This window comes from Danio aesculapii, chromosome 9, assembly GCF_903798145.1.
Source record: "Danio aesculapii chromosome 9, fDanAes4.1, whole genome shotgun sequence".
In the NCBI taxonomy this organism is placed as follows: domain Eukaryota; kingdom Metazoa; phylum Chordata; class Actinopteri; order Cypriniformes; family Danionidae; genus Danio; species Danio aesculapii.
The window spans coordinates 37437254-37452129 of record NC_079443.1 but is presented as its reverse complement, the minus strand read 5'-3'; the positions used below and the strand labels follow the sequence as shown (position 1 = coordinate 37452129).

The 14876-nt window shown below is 35.9% G+C and overlaps 1 protein-coding gene across 1 annotated transcript in view; it reads right to left on the bottom strand.

Annotated features, from left to right (window-relative positions):
* Positions 1-14876, bottom strand: part of lrp1bb (low density lipoprotein receptor-related protein 1Bb) — a 625723-nt gene that overhangs the window by 295694 nt on the left and 315153 nt on the right. Inside the window, exons 13-14 of the mRNA XM_056465638.1 lie at positions 7838-8057; positions 4698-4887 (exon numbers count right to left, since the gene is read on the bottom strand). Coding sequence (XP_056321613.1) covers positions 4698-4887; positions 7838-8057 — 410 coding nt within the window. The remainder of the gene's footprint in view (positions 1-4697; positions 4888-7837; positions 8058-14876) is intronic.

Below are 14876 nucleotides of genomic sequence, written 5' to 3'. Positions count from 1 at the left end.
ATTTGCAAAAAAAATACATAAATAAAATAAATAAATAAAAAGCACACAACACACGTAATTAATTACCATCCTTAACACCAGTGTTTAATATGTAAATTAATTATTCCCGAAACAAAACCAGGAAATAAAAATTACTTTGACTGATGTCCGCCAAACTATTTCAGTTTTCCTGGAACATGACGTCATTAAATGGTGCAAAAAAGGAGCATCACATTTCTGAATGGTCTTTATATTGTGGCATATAACAATATAGGTCAGTCATGGATAATAAAAACATGTAAGCTACAAAAGTAAATCATATAAACAATCACTATTCAGTTCACTTCACTACTATGTGTCAAGTGAAAAAAATAAAAATAAATGACTCACTCAGTCTAATCTTCAAGAAGAGCCCACAGTTAGCTCTTCTGTCATGTTCTCTGGCTGACTTGACTCGCTTTGCTTTTGTCTCCCACTATCCTGATCCATTCGTGCAGTTTCATTTTCTCAAGACCTCATATGATCAGGCTCATTATCAGATTTACTCGTTGTTTTAAAAAATTAAAATATGTGTGACTGCCTCTTTGACATTTTTTAAAATACAAATATTATATAGGCTGGCCACTATGCCATTGTTTATTGTCGCTGCTCCTTGCGTGTGAAACAATAATCACCAACCAATAAGAGTGATAGTAACCATAAGAAAGCCGATTAGCTAAAAATATTGTTGAAGGCCAATAGTTAAATGTGACTTTTGCTTTAACTTGCGCATGGTGACTACCATCATGTGTGACTAATACTAATTAAAGCAAAACAGCATCAAAATAATCATAAAGAGCCTATTATGTTTCACAGTACAAGCAAAGAGCAAATTAATAAAATCACTGAATATCTTTTACATAATAATATTAAAACACTCAAATCAGTCTGCACAAAGAAGTAAATAAATGAATACATAAAGGAATATCTACAAATTAAGGATAGAAATGACATTGTCTTTTCCAAACATGCAGACTACCTATTATTGTAGACACAGAGCACTACACACATACATGCCCACACACGTAAGTATTTACCATGCATAAGTTAAAGCAGGATCCATTAAAATAATACTGGAACGCAAAACATGCATATCTAACAATTTCTGGAACAGAATCTGGCAAGATCCAGCTCAAATTAAGCACTGCTTAACACTCTTTATAATATATAGAAAGAGTAAAAAAAACAACAATAACTAATATTAATAATAATTAATATGCAGCAGAAACACCGTTCACCATTTAGGCCAGTCATGCAAAAACTCCACAGATTCAGGCCCCTGGCCAGTCGATCGGTGCATTTCTAGTTCTTTATTTGCTAATGTACAGGTTGAGAAAGCTGTTAAAAGCTATTATAGAGTAAATCCCTACAAAATCTGCTTACTTTAGCGAAATTCCCACAAGTATTAATTTTATTGGGTTCCATCTATTTCGTTCTGAGTGAAAATAGGCATAGTTTTTAAAACAGAAACGAAATCTTCTTTATGAGGTCAGTTCAATTTCATTTTGAGACCTTTGAAATGCAAATTTAAGACATCTAAGGCCTTGAATTTAAGGATCCACAGATACTTTTTAATTATTATTATTATTATTTGTTAAATTACAATAGTAATTATTATCGGAATAGGCCAATTTTCTTGTAAAAAAGTGATATAAACCATGAAATCATGAATTGGTGCATCTCTAGTAACGACAGTCTTTCACCCTCACCTCGTCATAAATCTCAATGTTAACACTGCAAGTTAGATGTCAAGATGAGAATATTTAAACCACGCTACAAGACCGCTGGTCCCAACTGTTCTCCAAAAAAACGAGTCGCTCTGACAAGTGTCATACTGTCTGCTTCCCTAAAAAAGCAGCACCCTCAGGTAAGCTGGAGATGAAACATGTGTGAGTGGAGCACACGGCTGTGTTCGTGTGTGTTCGCGAGGGTCCCGCTGAGCAGCGTCCCTCCCTCCGCGTGTTATGACTGCCACTTATGAGGGAGGATGACAGTAATCATTCCTCCTTGCCTCAAACAGCCACACAGAGTTAAACATCCTAAACAGAGCTGCGGCCCTCACTTCAGCAGATTAAGCCCACCCTCTCCACAGTGCAGCTTCTGCTCGATCCACACTAATCAAAGGTAAAGAAAGAGAAATCTCTAATAGCTGTGCTGTGAGAAAGTCTCAATTATTTTGAGTTTTCTGAAAGAACGCACTAGGCCATGTTGCATGTGAAGCATTTTTTACAACTAGATTTTGAGTGAGTGAGTGTATTCAATTCATGCATATTATAATTAGGTAAAAACAGACCATGGAGTGCCAAATTTGTGCAACATGAATTGAAAAAAAAAACAAGGAAAGTTTAACAATTTGTTTTTCAAATTGAATATTTAGGTCATAATTTTTATCTTGTTTTTGTAAATTAAAAAAAAATATATATATATAATTTCTCAATGTCAATGTTTCTCAACCACCAACACTGCATATTTTGGATGCCTCCTTTGTCTGTCAGACCCATTGCAGGTCTTTCAGTCTCTGCTAATGAGCTGCTGATCTGAATCAGGTATATTTGGTTAAAGGGTCACGAAACACCACAACACATTTTTTGTGATGTTGACAGTCATATATGAGTCCCACGCTGCTAAAAACACTATTAGGACACATTTATTTCAAATTGGTTGTTTTTGCGTTATTTCGAGCAAATTCGTTCTTCCTGTTTGAAACGAATTGTTGAAACTGCTTCACGGCGATTAGATCCTTGTGTGTATTCCAGCGTGGAGAGTGAATGTCTGACGTCTCTGAGTGTGCAGCATTAATTCATGACAAAGACTTGCTTCAAACCAATTAGCAAGCTCTATTGTGAATGAGGTGCAACTTCATTAATATGCATGATAGCTTTAAAGATTGTTTTTACCTGTTACAGTGTTTAGACGGCAGAGAGACGCCATGTTGTGTTGCCAAAACAAGTGGAAGAACAAGAATTTGGAGACATGGGTCATCAGTGTTGTGTTTATAAATGTGCTGCAACGAAGGTTTTGTTTTCATTTCCTCGCTATGAGAGCACAGCTGGACTCACGTGTGGATCACTTGCGACAGAAATACATTTGTAAGGAACAATTTTTACCCGAGAGCTTTTTGCATCTGGAAATGGTGAAATCCGGATTTGCCGCTCGTCTCCTTTAGAAAAAGACGCGGCTCTAGTTGGTGTTGATTGTCCTGTCTTTACAGATTTGGTAAGTGAGCGATCAGTGGTCTTTGTTTGTTTATTCAGAGACAAAGTTAATTCCTATCATCAGCAGTGCTCTTTCAGTGTTTAAAGACATACCTTAGTCAAAAAGATTTAGTTTACAGTACGTTAAAATCACTACAATATTACGGACTAAAAGATGCACTGTAACTGCTGCTCTCTGAGTGTAAACATGTAAACACCGCAATCAAACTATTACTGTCGTGTAGAATTTACGCCGCATTTTGAGACAAGATAGTCTATACACACACTGCTTTCTGACACTACCTACCGAGTGCAACTAAGTTACCGAGAAATTGGGAGGTTTTTTTTTCTCCCATTCACTGTTCGGTATCAAACATTCCATTAAAATTACACTCTTCCAGCAGTTCCTTGCATCCAATATCTTGTTTGTCATGCGGGCATGCATGAAATGTTCCTGAATGAAAGTGAAAGTGCCAAACTGCAGTTAAAGTCGACAAATAAATAATTTAGCAAATAATTTGATTATTGATGTCCATGTAAACACAGTCACTGTCTTTCCCCCCTGCGTCTATGTGTTTGTTTTGTTGTGTCCCTTTTTCCCTCCCCCGACACTCTCATCTAAATAGAGCTGGACACACCCACTTTCCTGACTTTTTTCAAACTAGAGGTGTGAAAACACCCTGCTGAGACTGGGGGTTTCGTGGCCCTTTAAGGAGACAGGAAATATGCAGAGCTGGTGATCCTCTAGAAACATGGTTGAGAAACACTCCCTAACTAATATGTACTTAACTGATCATTTGTTACAATGTACTTATTGTGTAAATACAAGTTTTTACATTGTACATATGATTAATTAAATACCTGCATGTGATTACATCTGTAATTACATCTTTAATCACGCTGTTGACCATCCCTTACACGTTAACCCATCATTAAACTACCCATACAACCAAACCTGTCCTTAACCAACCCACAATTGCACCAGAAGTGTTCTGCAATACATTACAAGCATGGTAAGTACATTGTAATTATTTTTTGATGGAAGTAAACTGTAGTTAAGGCAACTTAATATAAAGTGGGGCTAATTTTTATATTAATCTTACCAAGAGCAAACTTTAAAAGTAGGCTCGCATTAAATAAAGGTTACCATGGTTAAAGAATAATACATTTTACAGGATGATCTAATTTACTTCAAAACACTTAAAAATGGAAGCAATCATCTTGAATAAGCCGTACAAAATGCAAACCTTTAAAAAGTATGCACATACTCTTCCAACAAATCAAACTTAGATTAGCTTCTCAAAAGGTAAATTCACTAAATTCATCTTCCTGGCACTGCAAATCAAGTTCCTCTGTGATGTGGCCGGTTCAATTTACATTCCAACTTACCATAAAGAATTAAAAGGGGAAAAGAAAATTCCAAACATGACTCATTAAACTATCATTCTGCAAATTCTTTTCATTCATAGGTTAAAATGGCCTTACCCAGCTGGCTTTGTGCATCATAAACTCGAAGCCCAAACAGAGGAGGCCGCTCGCTCCTCAGCAGACTGACTTCAGCAGAGAGCAGATCCAGCTGGAAGATGGAGGCGTTCATGTACTCCGTCCAGAAGATGGAATTCTGGTACTGCGCAATCCCAAACGGGTGATTGAGTTCCCTGCCACTGTACACAACCTACAGTCAACAGAGCAAAAAAAAAAAAAAAAAAAACACATTACTATGCACTGTTGAGACTGTGGGAGAGGATAAACATTTTATTCTCTCTTTAAAGTCAAACAGCAATGAGATGAAGAGTTTAAAAAGTCATCTCAACAATGTTCCGAAGCTTCAAAGATATGCCGGAAAACTCTGAAATTGCACTCTCGTTTTGCATGACTTGAATTTTTCCGATATCAAATCATTCAAGCTATGCAGTCAACATACGCTATATAGCGCTATATGTTTATTCTGTCAAAGTGTGTCTCGTTAATAGAGCCATTCAGTCATGACGTCTATTCCTAGGCCTATGCAGAAGTCTAATTTGCCATGAGTTCCCTAAGGAATTTCTAATGGGATTGTATAATAATGGCTTTCGATCTCAGTAAAGTAAAAGTCTATGGTGAACATTACTTGAAAAGACAATCTTATTCTTTGCAACAACAAACTTTGCATACACTATCAGAAACAAAGGCACAAAAGCTGTCACTGGGGTGGGAGGTTCTCAAAAGGTACATGTTGTTCCAACATGTGGTCCACAATGGTCCACGCTTGTATCTAAAAGGTACATATTAGAGCATAAAGTAGTACCTATAAGGTATAAAAGTACTGCTTAAAGGGGAAGCTCACCAAAAAACTCACTGTTTACTCAGCCTCAAGTGGGTTCAAACCTTTATGATCTCCCTTCTTCTGTTAAACGCAAAAGAATATATTGTGAAGAAAATTGAAAACCTGTAACCATTGACTTTCATGGTAGGAAAACCAAATACTATGGAAGTCAATGGTTACAGGTTTCCAGCTTTCCTCAAAATATCTTCTTTTGTGTTCAACAAAGTAAAGGGTGATTAAATAATGACAGAATTTTCCTTTTTTTTGGATGAACTGTGCTATTAAATGGCAGCATTTGTAGCGTTAAGAAGATATTGTGAAAAAAAAACTGAAAACCTGTAACCATTGACTTCCACGGTAGGAAAACCAAATACTATGAAAGTCAATGGTTACAGTGTTAAAATCGCTATTACCTGTCATTTGGGCATCAACCTCTGACGAATGCAGGAAACTAGGCTAATGCACGCAGCACCGTAATGACAGAGAGAGCAAGTGCAAGTGTCACCTAGAGCGCGCAGAGAGAGGCCTCAGTCATATCTTTGCACTTTGCCAATGATGGCTGATCTCGCTTCTCTGTGGCGTTTTGACACAAAAATACGCGTCAAAATTTATGGGGGCCAGAGGGTGGCCAAGCTTGTTGACACACGGACTGGTGGAGGAGTGCTCATTTAATGAAATTTGATATCGCACGTTAAATGGAAAGAAAAAACCTCCACATTTCGCGACGCAGGTGTCTGTGGTCCTTTTAACGTTATCAAAAATCACTGTTTACATGGAAGTCTAGACTCTTAATCAGGGTATTGTCTTAATCATATTAAAATCGGAGCATTAGTCTCCATGTATGTAAATCATTAAGAGTGCCAGCTGATGTCAGAGACAATGCATTCATCTGCCTTTGAGCCCTCAAATGTGTCATTAAGTTTGACGTGTTTCCCTCTTACATGCAACTTTTGTAAATCATCTGCTTCACGTTGTTGTGTCAGAATCCTTGCTTGTAAAATACGCTTTAGAACACTTAAAAGCAAATTTGATAAACATGCATGTTGATCTGCGTGTTGATCTGAAGAGAGTTGCTCTCGCTCACCGAATGCACTGTACTGCGTGCGTCCGTTCCCTATAAGCAACAAGAACAAACGTCTGACATTGCCTGTCCGTATTCCTCTAAGTTGTTTAGAATTAAATGTTTAGAGATGGTGTGACAAAGCGTACTTATGTGTGCCTTTGATGCACCCCTTTCTTACGTCCTTGTCGCAACATCAGTGGCACCGAAATTAGGCACCGTAATTCATATGCTGATTTGATCCGGTACATACCATTTACAAAGGTACCGGTGCTATAATGGCACTGGGTTTCGGTATCCAACCCTAGAAACCATTGACTTTCACGGAAGGAAAACCAAATACTATGTAAGTTGATAGTTACAGGTTTCCAGCTTTCTTCAAAATATCTTCGTTTGTGTTCAACAAAGTAAAGGGTGAGTAAATAATGACAGAATTTTTCTTTTTTTCGGATGAACTGTCCCTTTAAATGGCAGCATTTGTAGCTTTAAGAAGACATTGTGAAGAAAACTGGAAACCTGTAACCATTGACTTCCACTGTAGGAAAACCAAATACTATTGAAGTCAATGGTTAAAGGTTTCCAGCTTTCTTCAAAATATCTTCTTTTGTGTTCAACAAAGTAAAGGGGGAGTAAATAATGACAGAATTTTACTTTTTTGGATGAACTGTCCCTTTAAATGGCAGCATTTGTAGCTTTAAGAAGAAAATCATACTCTGAAATGGCCTAGCCAATCACCTGACTGTAAATTCAATATAACATATAAATTCACATACTACTGTTTTGGTAAATTAAATTAGGTTCTTAAAAAAGGAATGCTTGTCCAAATTAGAAAACACTGTTAGATTTGTGTTACTTTGGCACCTGGTGGTAAATGACTTAATTCTTTGACAAACCACTGTTTAACATATTTAACAGTAGTCAATGACTCTGGTGAGCCTCAACTATATTTAAGAGTCCCCAAAATCCTGCTTGGCCTAGAAAGACAAATGCACAAGATGACAGGATAATAGGGAGAATATCAAATGGAAAACACTGCAGATATAATTTCTGGCAAATTCAGAACTGCACAGGAAAGGTTCTCAGAAGAGAGAAGGTTCTTTAAGAGAATTTGGCCTAAAAGCCCATTCTGTAATGACCAAACCTTTAAAAATGCATTATAAATCAACATTTTGTTTTTGTTTTGAAACCTCTAAACAAATCTGGAAATGCCAACCAAGAATCCCTTAGGCTAAGAGAGAGCATTAAAACAATTCCACTCACCATTCTGCCAGTGCCATTGAGGTAAATCTTCTCAATGTGATCATAATAGGCATCACACCAGTACATGGTACTGGTGCCGTGATCCAGAGTGAGTCCATTTGGCCAGAGCATGTTAGATGTGACAAATATTTTCCTATTAGATCCATCCATCCAGGCTTTCTCTATTCTCCCAATGCTGTCGTTCACTTCATCCTCTTCCCAATCGGTCCAGTACATCCAACTGTAAACACAAGCATAACTCAGTCAGTGTACCCTTTGAAACAGCGCTCGTTTTTACTTTTGAAGTAGCCAGGAATATCAATCAAAACTCACTCGCTGGGAGAGAATGTTTACAGTTGAAGCAGACTCAAACTATTTGCCTTCAGGTCTTAAAAATGCACACTGGATGTAGCAAACAGCCTATGCTTATAGTCTCCCTGCAATTATCTGCATGTTTTATGGAATATTGCAGTGGTCATATTGCATTATAAATGATTTATCCATTTGCATATTAACGCTGTTAGCAATGAACTTTAATCAAAATATCTATCTTCACTGTAAAAAAATGATGTTCCTTTAAAAAGTAAGTAAAATCATTGCCTTAAATGCGACAAGTTTAAGAAAGAAAAAAAAAACTTTGTGCTTTAAGTGTCTAAAAGACCTATATAAATGTAATGAATTGTTGTACAGTTACATATATAATAGCCAGAAAACCACAAAATGTGTAATGAGGTATGATGGCCGTGTTTGTCTTGTCGTTCAATTAATATATGTATATATGTATATATAATTATTATTTATCATATGGATATATATCATAATATATTATACTATAATATATTTGCAACACAAGATTTTGGCAGCAGAGTTGGGGATCCAAATGCAGCATCTTTAATTACAAGAGTAGTCATTTAGGCAGTGGGCAAACAGGTACATACAGGCCAACCCAAAAGAGTAGTCGAGTCACAGGCAAAGAGATTGGTCCATGTGGCTAACAGCAAAAATCAATAAACAAAGCGAGGGTCTGGAAACAGTGCACAGAACGGAACAGAACAAACAAAACAAGGAAAATCCTTCCTAATGCTACAGGTAAACAAGACTAAGCAAAGTGAATGGGAAAGTGAAGTGTATATGTAGGTTATGTAATTAATGAAAACAAGCTACAGCTGTGCCTGTGTGTGAGTGTCCGGATTATTGTCAGCTGTTGCAGGGGTTGATGGGTGCAAAGTTCTGGGAGTTGTAGTTCTGCAGGAATACCGGAATAAATCTCCAGCATTGATAACACTACCAATGATCCTGACAATATTACATATATTATAATAAGATTTATTTATAAAGATATATATATATATATATATATATATATATATATATATATATATATATATATATATATATATATATATATATATATATATGTATGTATGTATATATACGTATGTATATATACGTATGTATATGTATATATACGTATGTATATGTATATATATATATATATATATATATATATATATATGTATATATATATATATATATATACATACATACACGTATACATACGTATATATACACATACGTATATATACATATACATACGCATACATACGCATATATATATATATATATATATATATATATATATATATATATATATATATATATATATATATATATATATATATATATATATATATACACACACATACATACATATATATATATATATATATACATATATATATTCGGACGGACAGACGGATGGATTGATGGATGGATGGATAGAGAGAGAGACATTTTTTCCCATGTATGTGTTTTCCTTTCTGCTTCATTGTTGAGCATATACTGTACAGTTCAGCGCCAACATGAACTGTTACTCTCAATAGGTTAGTGATATTTGAAAAGCGATTGGGTCAACGTTCTGACATGATCCTATCCCTAGTAAGTGTGCTTAAGGGATTTGTTGCCTCTGAGTACTACTCCGCGGTCAACGCAAGCTTTTCTGTCTCATCAATGATAGAAGCCTTGCTTCATGTGCACCACATAAAACAGAATTGGATAGAGGGCGAATCAAGCGTTCTCTGTCCCAGTGTGTTGGCTACGTGACCCCATGAATTATTCAGCAGGCAAACAGCATGCTCCAAGTCTCATCCTGCACTGTTCTGAATGTAACAACATGCACGGTCCAAACAAAATGAGCAAAGATTACAAGGCATTTTCCAAGAGGAGAGAACAAAACAAGGCCTGAGGCGCTTAGAAATAAAAAATCCTTGTCCACATGATGGCCAGTGAAAGAAGTGTTTAACCTTGAGAAAACTTCATATGTAATATTTATAGTGTAACAAAGTTTCATTTTTAGGAGGGCAAACTTAAAATTATGTTCTTGTTTGATATATATAGTTGAAGTCAGAATTATTAGCCCCCTTTTAATTTTTTTTTTCTTTTTAAATTTTTTCCCAAATGATGTTTAATAGGGCCGACACAGTGGCGCAGTAGGTAGTGCTATTGTCTCACAGCAAGAAGGTCACTGATTCGAGCCTCGGTTGGGTCAGTTGGCGTTTCTGTGTGGAGTTTGAATGTTCACCCTGCGTTCATGTGGGTTTCCTCCGGGTGCTCAGGTTTCCCCCACAGTCCAAAAACATGCGGCACAGGTGAATTGGGTAGGCTAAATTGTCCGTAGTGTATGTGTGTGAATGAGTGTGTATGGATGTATCCCAGAGATGAGATGCAGCTGGAAGAGCATCCGCTGCATAAAACATGTGCTGGATAAGTTGGCGGTTCATTTCACTGTGGCGACCCCAGATAGAGCAAGGGAATTTTCACAGTGTGTCTGATAATATTTTTTCTTCTGGAGAAAGTTTTATCTGTTTTATTTCAGCTAGAATAAAAGCAGTTTTAATTTTTTTAAGAATCATTTTAAGGTCAAAATTATTAGCTCCCTTACGCTGTATTTTTTTCGATAGTCTACAGAACAAACCATCGTTATACAATAACTTTCCTAATTACCCTATCCTGCCTAGTTCACCTAATTAACCTAGTTAAGCCTTTAAATGTCACTTTAAGCTGTATAGAAGTGTCTTGAAAAATATCTAGTAAAATATTATTTACTGTCATCATGGCAAAGATAAAATAAATCAGTTATTAGAAATTAGTTATTAAAACTATTATGTTTAGAAATGTGTTGAAAAAAATCTGCTCTCCGTTAAACAGAAATTGGGGGAAAAAATTAACAGGGGGGCTAATAATTCTGACTTCAACTGTATATGTTTTTCATTTTGTAAATTAAATTTTGGCAATATAAAATAGAAGTGTCACAATCACCAGCAAAGCCTGGCAGATCGCTGGTAAACACACAGATCGCATAGAACTACAAATCCGCCATCATATGGACTACACGATCCAGTCATGCACTGCACACACACACCAGTTTCTAATCTTGGCTGATTAATAACACACACATCTGAAGCTGTTTAGAACTAATGACTTGGACTTTAAAAACAGTAAGCAACGTAAACAAATAAAATAAAGCGAGGGACAAGGCAAGGCAAGGCAAGGCAAGGAAAATGCTTCGTAATGTTCCCTATTCAGTTTAACAAGACGTGTGTCAGAGTGAGCTGTATATGTGTGTGTGTGTGTGTGTGTGATCAGTACATGAGCAGCATCAGCTGTCTGAGTGTAACCGATGGAGACTTGAAGCAGTTGTGTGTGTGTTTGTGTATTGCATGACAGGACTTTAAGCAGTTGTGTGTGTGGATTGCATGACAGGATAGTTCATATTGAGACAGGATTGTGGTCCGTGTTCATGTGAATGTTCTCTAGTGATCTATGAAGGTTAGATCGCTGGTGATCGTGACAATAAGTGTCAAAATGAATAAAAAAAATTACAAATACTAATTTAGCCTAAATTAATTATTAACACATTTATATTTCTCATACATAAATAAAAAAACTTTCCCAATTACAGTAAGTCAAACAGTAAGTCAAACATCATCAGGTCATGTTTATGTCAAGTGATATTCCAATATTTTGTTTCTTTTTAATAAAAAAGGTTAATATCAAGCCCTAGGAACAACATCCAGCGAGGCAGAGGAAAAAAAAAAATTACATAAAATAAAAAAAAATTGTGATGAAGGGAGCGAGAGCCACAGGAACATTGAAGGCTTCATTAATTCCTCAAACTGGAGCATAAAGATAGGACAATAAGGACTTCATTACACTGTGGAGTTTATGCACTATGAACTGGTAGGAGCCGCAAAATCAGTTTTGACCTGCTAAAAATCATGTAGTTTAGGAAAATCTCCTCCAGGGAATAAATATAGGGCAGATAAAAATATATAAATATATAAAAAAGAAGAAATATGAAGCAAACAGAGAAACAGGGATGTAAATCCAAATGACAGAAAGCAAGATACTAAAAAAATAGAAAAGAGTTACTGAGGTGGCAAGTTCAGTCTTATGTTATCGCAGGCTGCTTTGTGGCATCAACAGAGAGATGTTCACTGTATGGGGGGCAGAGATAAAGAAATCAGGACAGGTGGGTGTTATTTCAGGTGGGGAAGCCCATCCAGCAGACCAGACAAAGATCAACATGCCACCTGCTCACCTGATAGATGGCCAACCTCTAATGACGGGCACTAACCCCATTTCTATAAATAAGCCCATAAGGTGGGTCAAAACAACAGACAACATGCTAGAGAATAAAATAAAGGCAGATTTAAAAGGAACTTCCTTTTTTAAAAATGTTGCTATTTAGATAATTTAATATTTGCTATTTTGCTAGTTAGATAATTAAACAGGATTGCAGGTATGTTCAGAGTTATTTTATTAAAAAAAAACATTAAAAAAAATTATAATAAAAGCAATATAATACATGTAAAAATTTTAAATTAAATAAATACATATAAAATTTTAAATAATATTGATTCAAATGTAAATATGTACGTATGAGAGTGTATAAAGAGCAACTTATTAAAAAAAATAAAAAAATACTTTTTTTTGTGAAATTCATCTTGTTTTGCTGTCTTAACACAGTGGTTCTCAAAGTGGGGGTCGGGACCCCGTGGGGGATTTATTTAATATAAACACCACTGTGTTATCCCTCCTATAGATTACAAACACTGGGGAAAATTGTAAAATAGTAAAGAATATATATATACATTTATATATAAATAGAAGTTTTAAAAAAAATATAAATAAAACTTATGCAATCTACACTCAATAAAAGCACAAATACTACAAATAAAAGTACAAAAACTGTCACAGGGGTGTTCTCTCCCCATGGGGTTCAAAGAGAACATTAATTAATATGAACTTTTCAGACACGTACTATTAAATGTACGTATCTAATGCGTACTATTTTAAGGTACCGACCCAGCTTTAGTACAATTTGTGTATGATAATAGACATGGCCTATTTTCAAAAGTTGCAAACACTTTTACCAATATCAAAGCGTTCTTTTGATGAAAATTTTATTTTATCAGTTATTTATTAAGAAACTTGAATAGATCTACTATAATAAAGAAAATTCACTATAAAAATAAAACTAAATAAATTGCTAAATACTCTTGACACATGAAAGTGTAGAGCCTGCAGCCCACAAAAACATAAAAAGTCATTGAGTATCATATTTAACAGACCATTTACTACGAATTTTGTGTAATTTTGTTCACATGGATAATTGAATATTAATCAGATGATGTCATTATGCTGCTGTGCCGTCATCCAATCGTTGCATTGCTGATCATGATTTTGAGCATTGATAGATCTCTCCTTCACAACACACGCAGCGATCTCAGATCAGTTCATCCAGACATTTTAATCTGATTTACAAACTTGTTTGAAGAACCAAATTAGCCAAAGATCAGTTATCGAGATTAATAGATCCAGGATCTGTCAAATCATCCAAGATCAATTAAGCGAGGTATGAAAGACCAGGTTAAATTTTTACACCTTTATAGCAATCAAGTACTTTAAAAATAAATACAGGCCACAACAGAATATTGAGAATGATCTCTGATTAGCAGTCTCCAAAATTAAACCAAGAATAGAAAACAATGTTTCCACCAGTCTCTTTAGCTGAGGTTAAACAAATTAATAAATGACTATAAAAATGGTATGCTTGTTAGACTGTTGCACTGTTTTGTGTTTGTCAAAATGCTCATAATTTTATAGGCCTATAGTTGTATACGCAACGTTTGCATATTTATAACCACCTAAGAGATATTTGGGGGTCGCGAGTCACTGGCATTGTTGTTTTAGGTGTCGCAGGCTGAAAAGTTTGAGAACACCTGTCTTTGCTTCGATGCTTTGTTCCTCGATATACAGTAGATAAGTCACTACATATAGTATTTCTGAAAATTCAAAGTTTATGCATTCTGTCCTCTGATACCCTGATAGAGAGGTCAAAAATTTACATCCGTTCTAAATTTCTATCATCCACCTTCATCTTTTTCCTCAGAGTCTTTTTCCTTTTTTTTTTACTGGCTGTCAAAACAGGACACATCAATGGCACCTCAGAAGAGGCACGCTTCTCATTTCCTGTCTGAGTGCTGCAGCTCCAGAAAGCTTTGGCTTTCCACTTCCAAAAAAATAGTGTCAAGCAGTCTGCGTGACGTCCTCCGAGCTGGCAGTTCAGCCGACAACACTTTTAATGCAGATTTTAATCACTTCCACACCACTGAAAGTTTTCCCATCGGGAATGACACGCCACAGTGACTGGAAGATAAGTTGTCGTTTTTTTACGGATGACTCATGCAAACGTGTCTTATTTGCGAGAATCTGTTGACAAACTCACAAAAGGGACAGTTTCTAGCTTCCTGTCATCACCCGTTGCTTATTTTATTGTTAGCACTGCCATTCAAGATACATTAGCTTCATTAAATGCGAGACCGAGTCGCATAAATTGTACAAGCGTGAGGTCTGAGCAATGAATATAATTATGGCTCTGAGCTAATGAACCCATTGTGTCTGGAAATAATGAAACTATTCTGCATTTGCTTTCCTTCTCTTCCAATGATTTTGGTAATCAACGCCACTAAAGATGGTAAAAGTCTATGCCGACGTG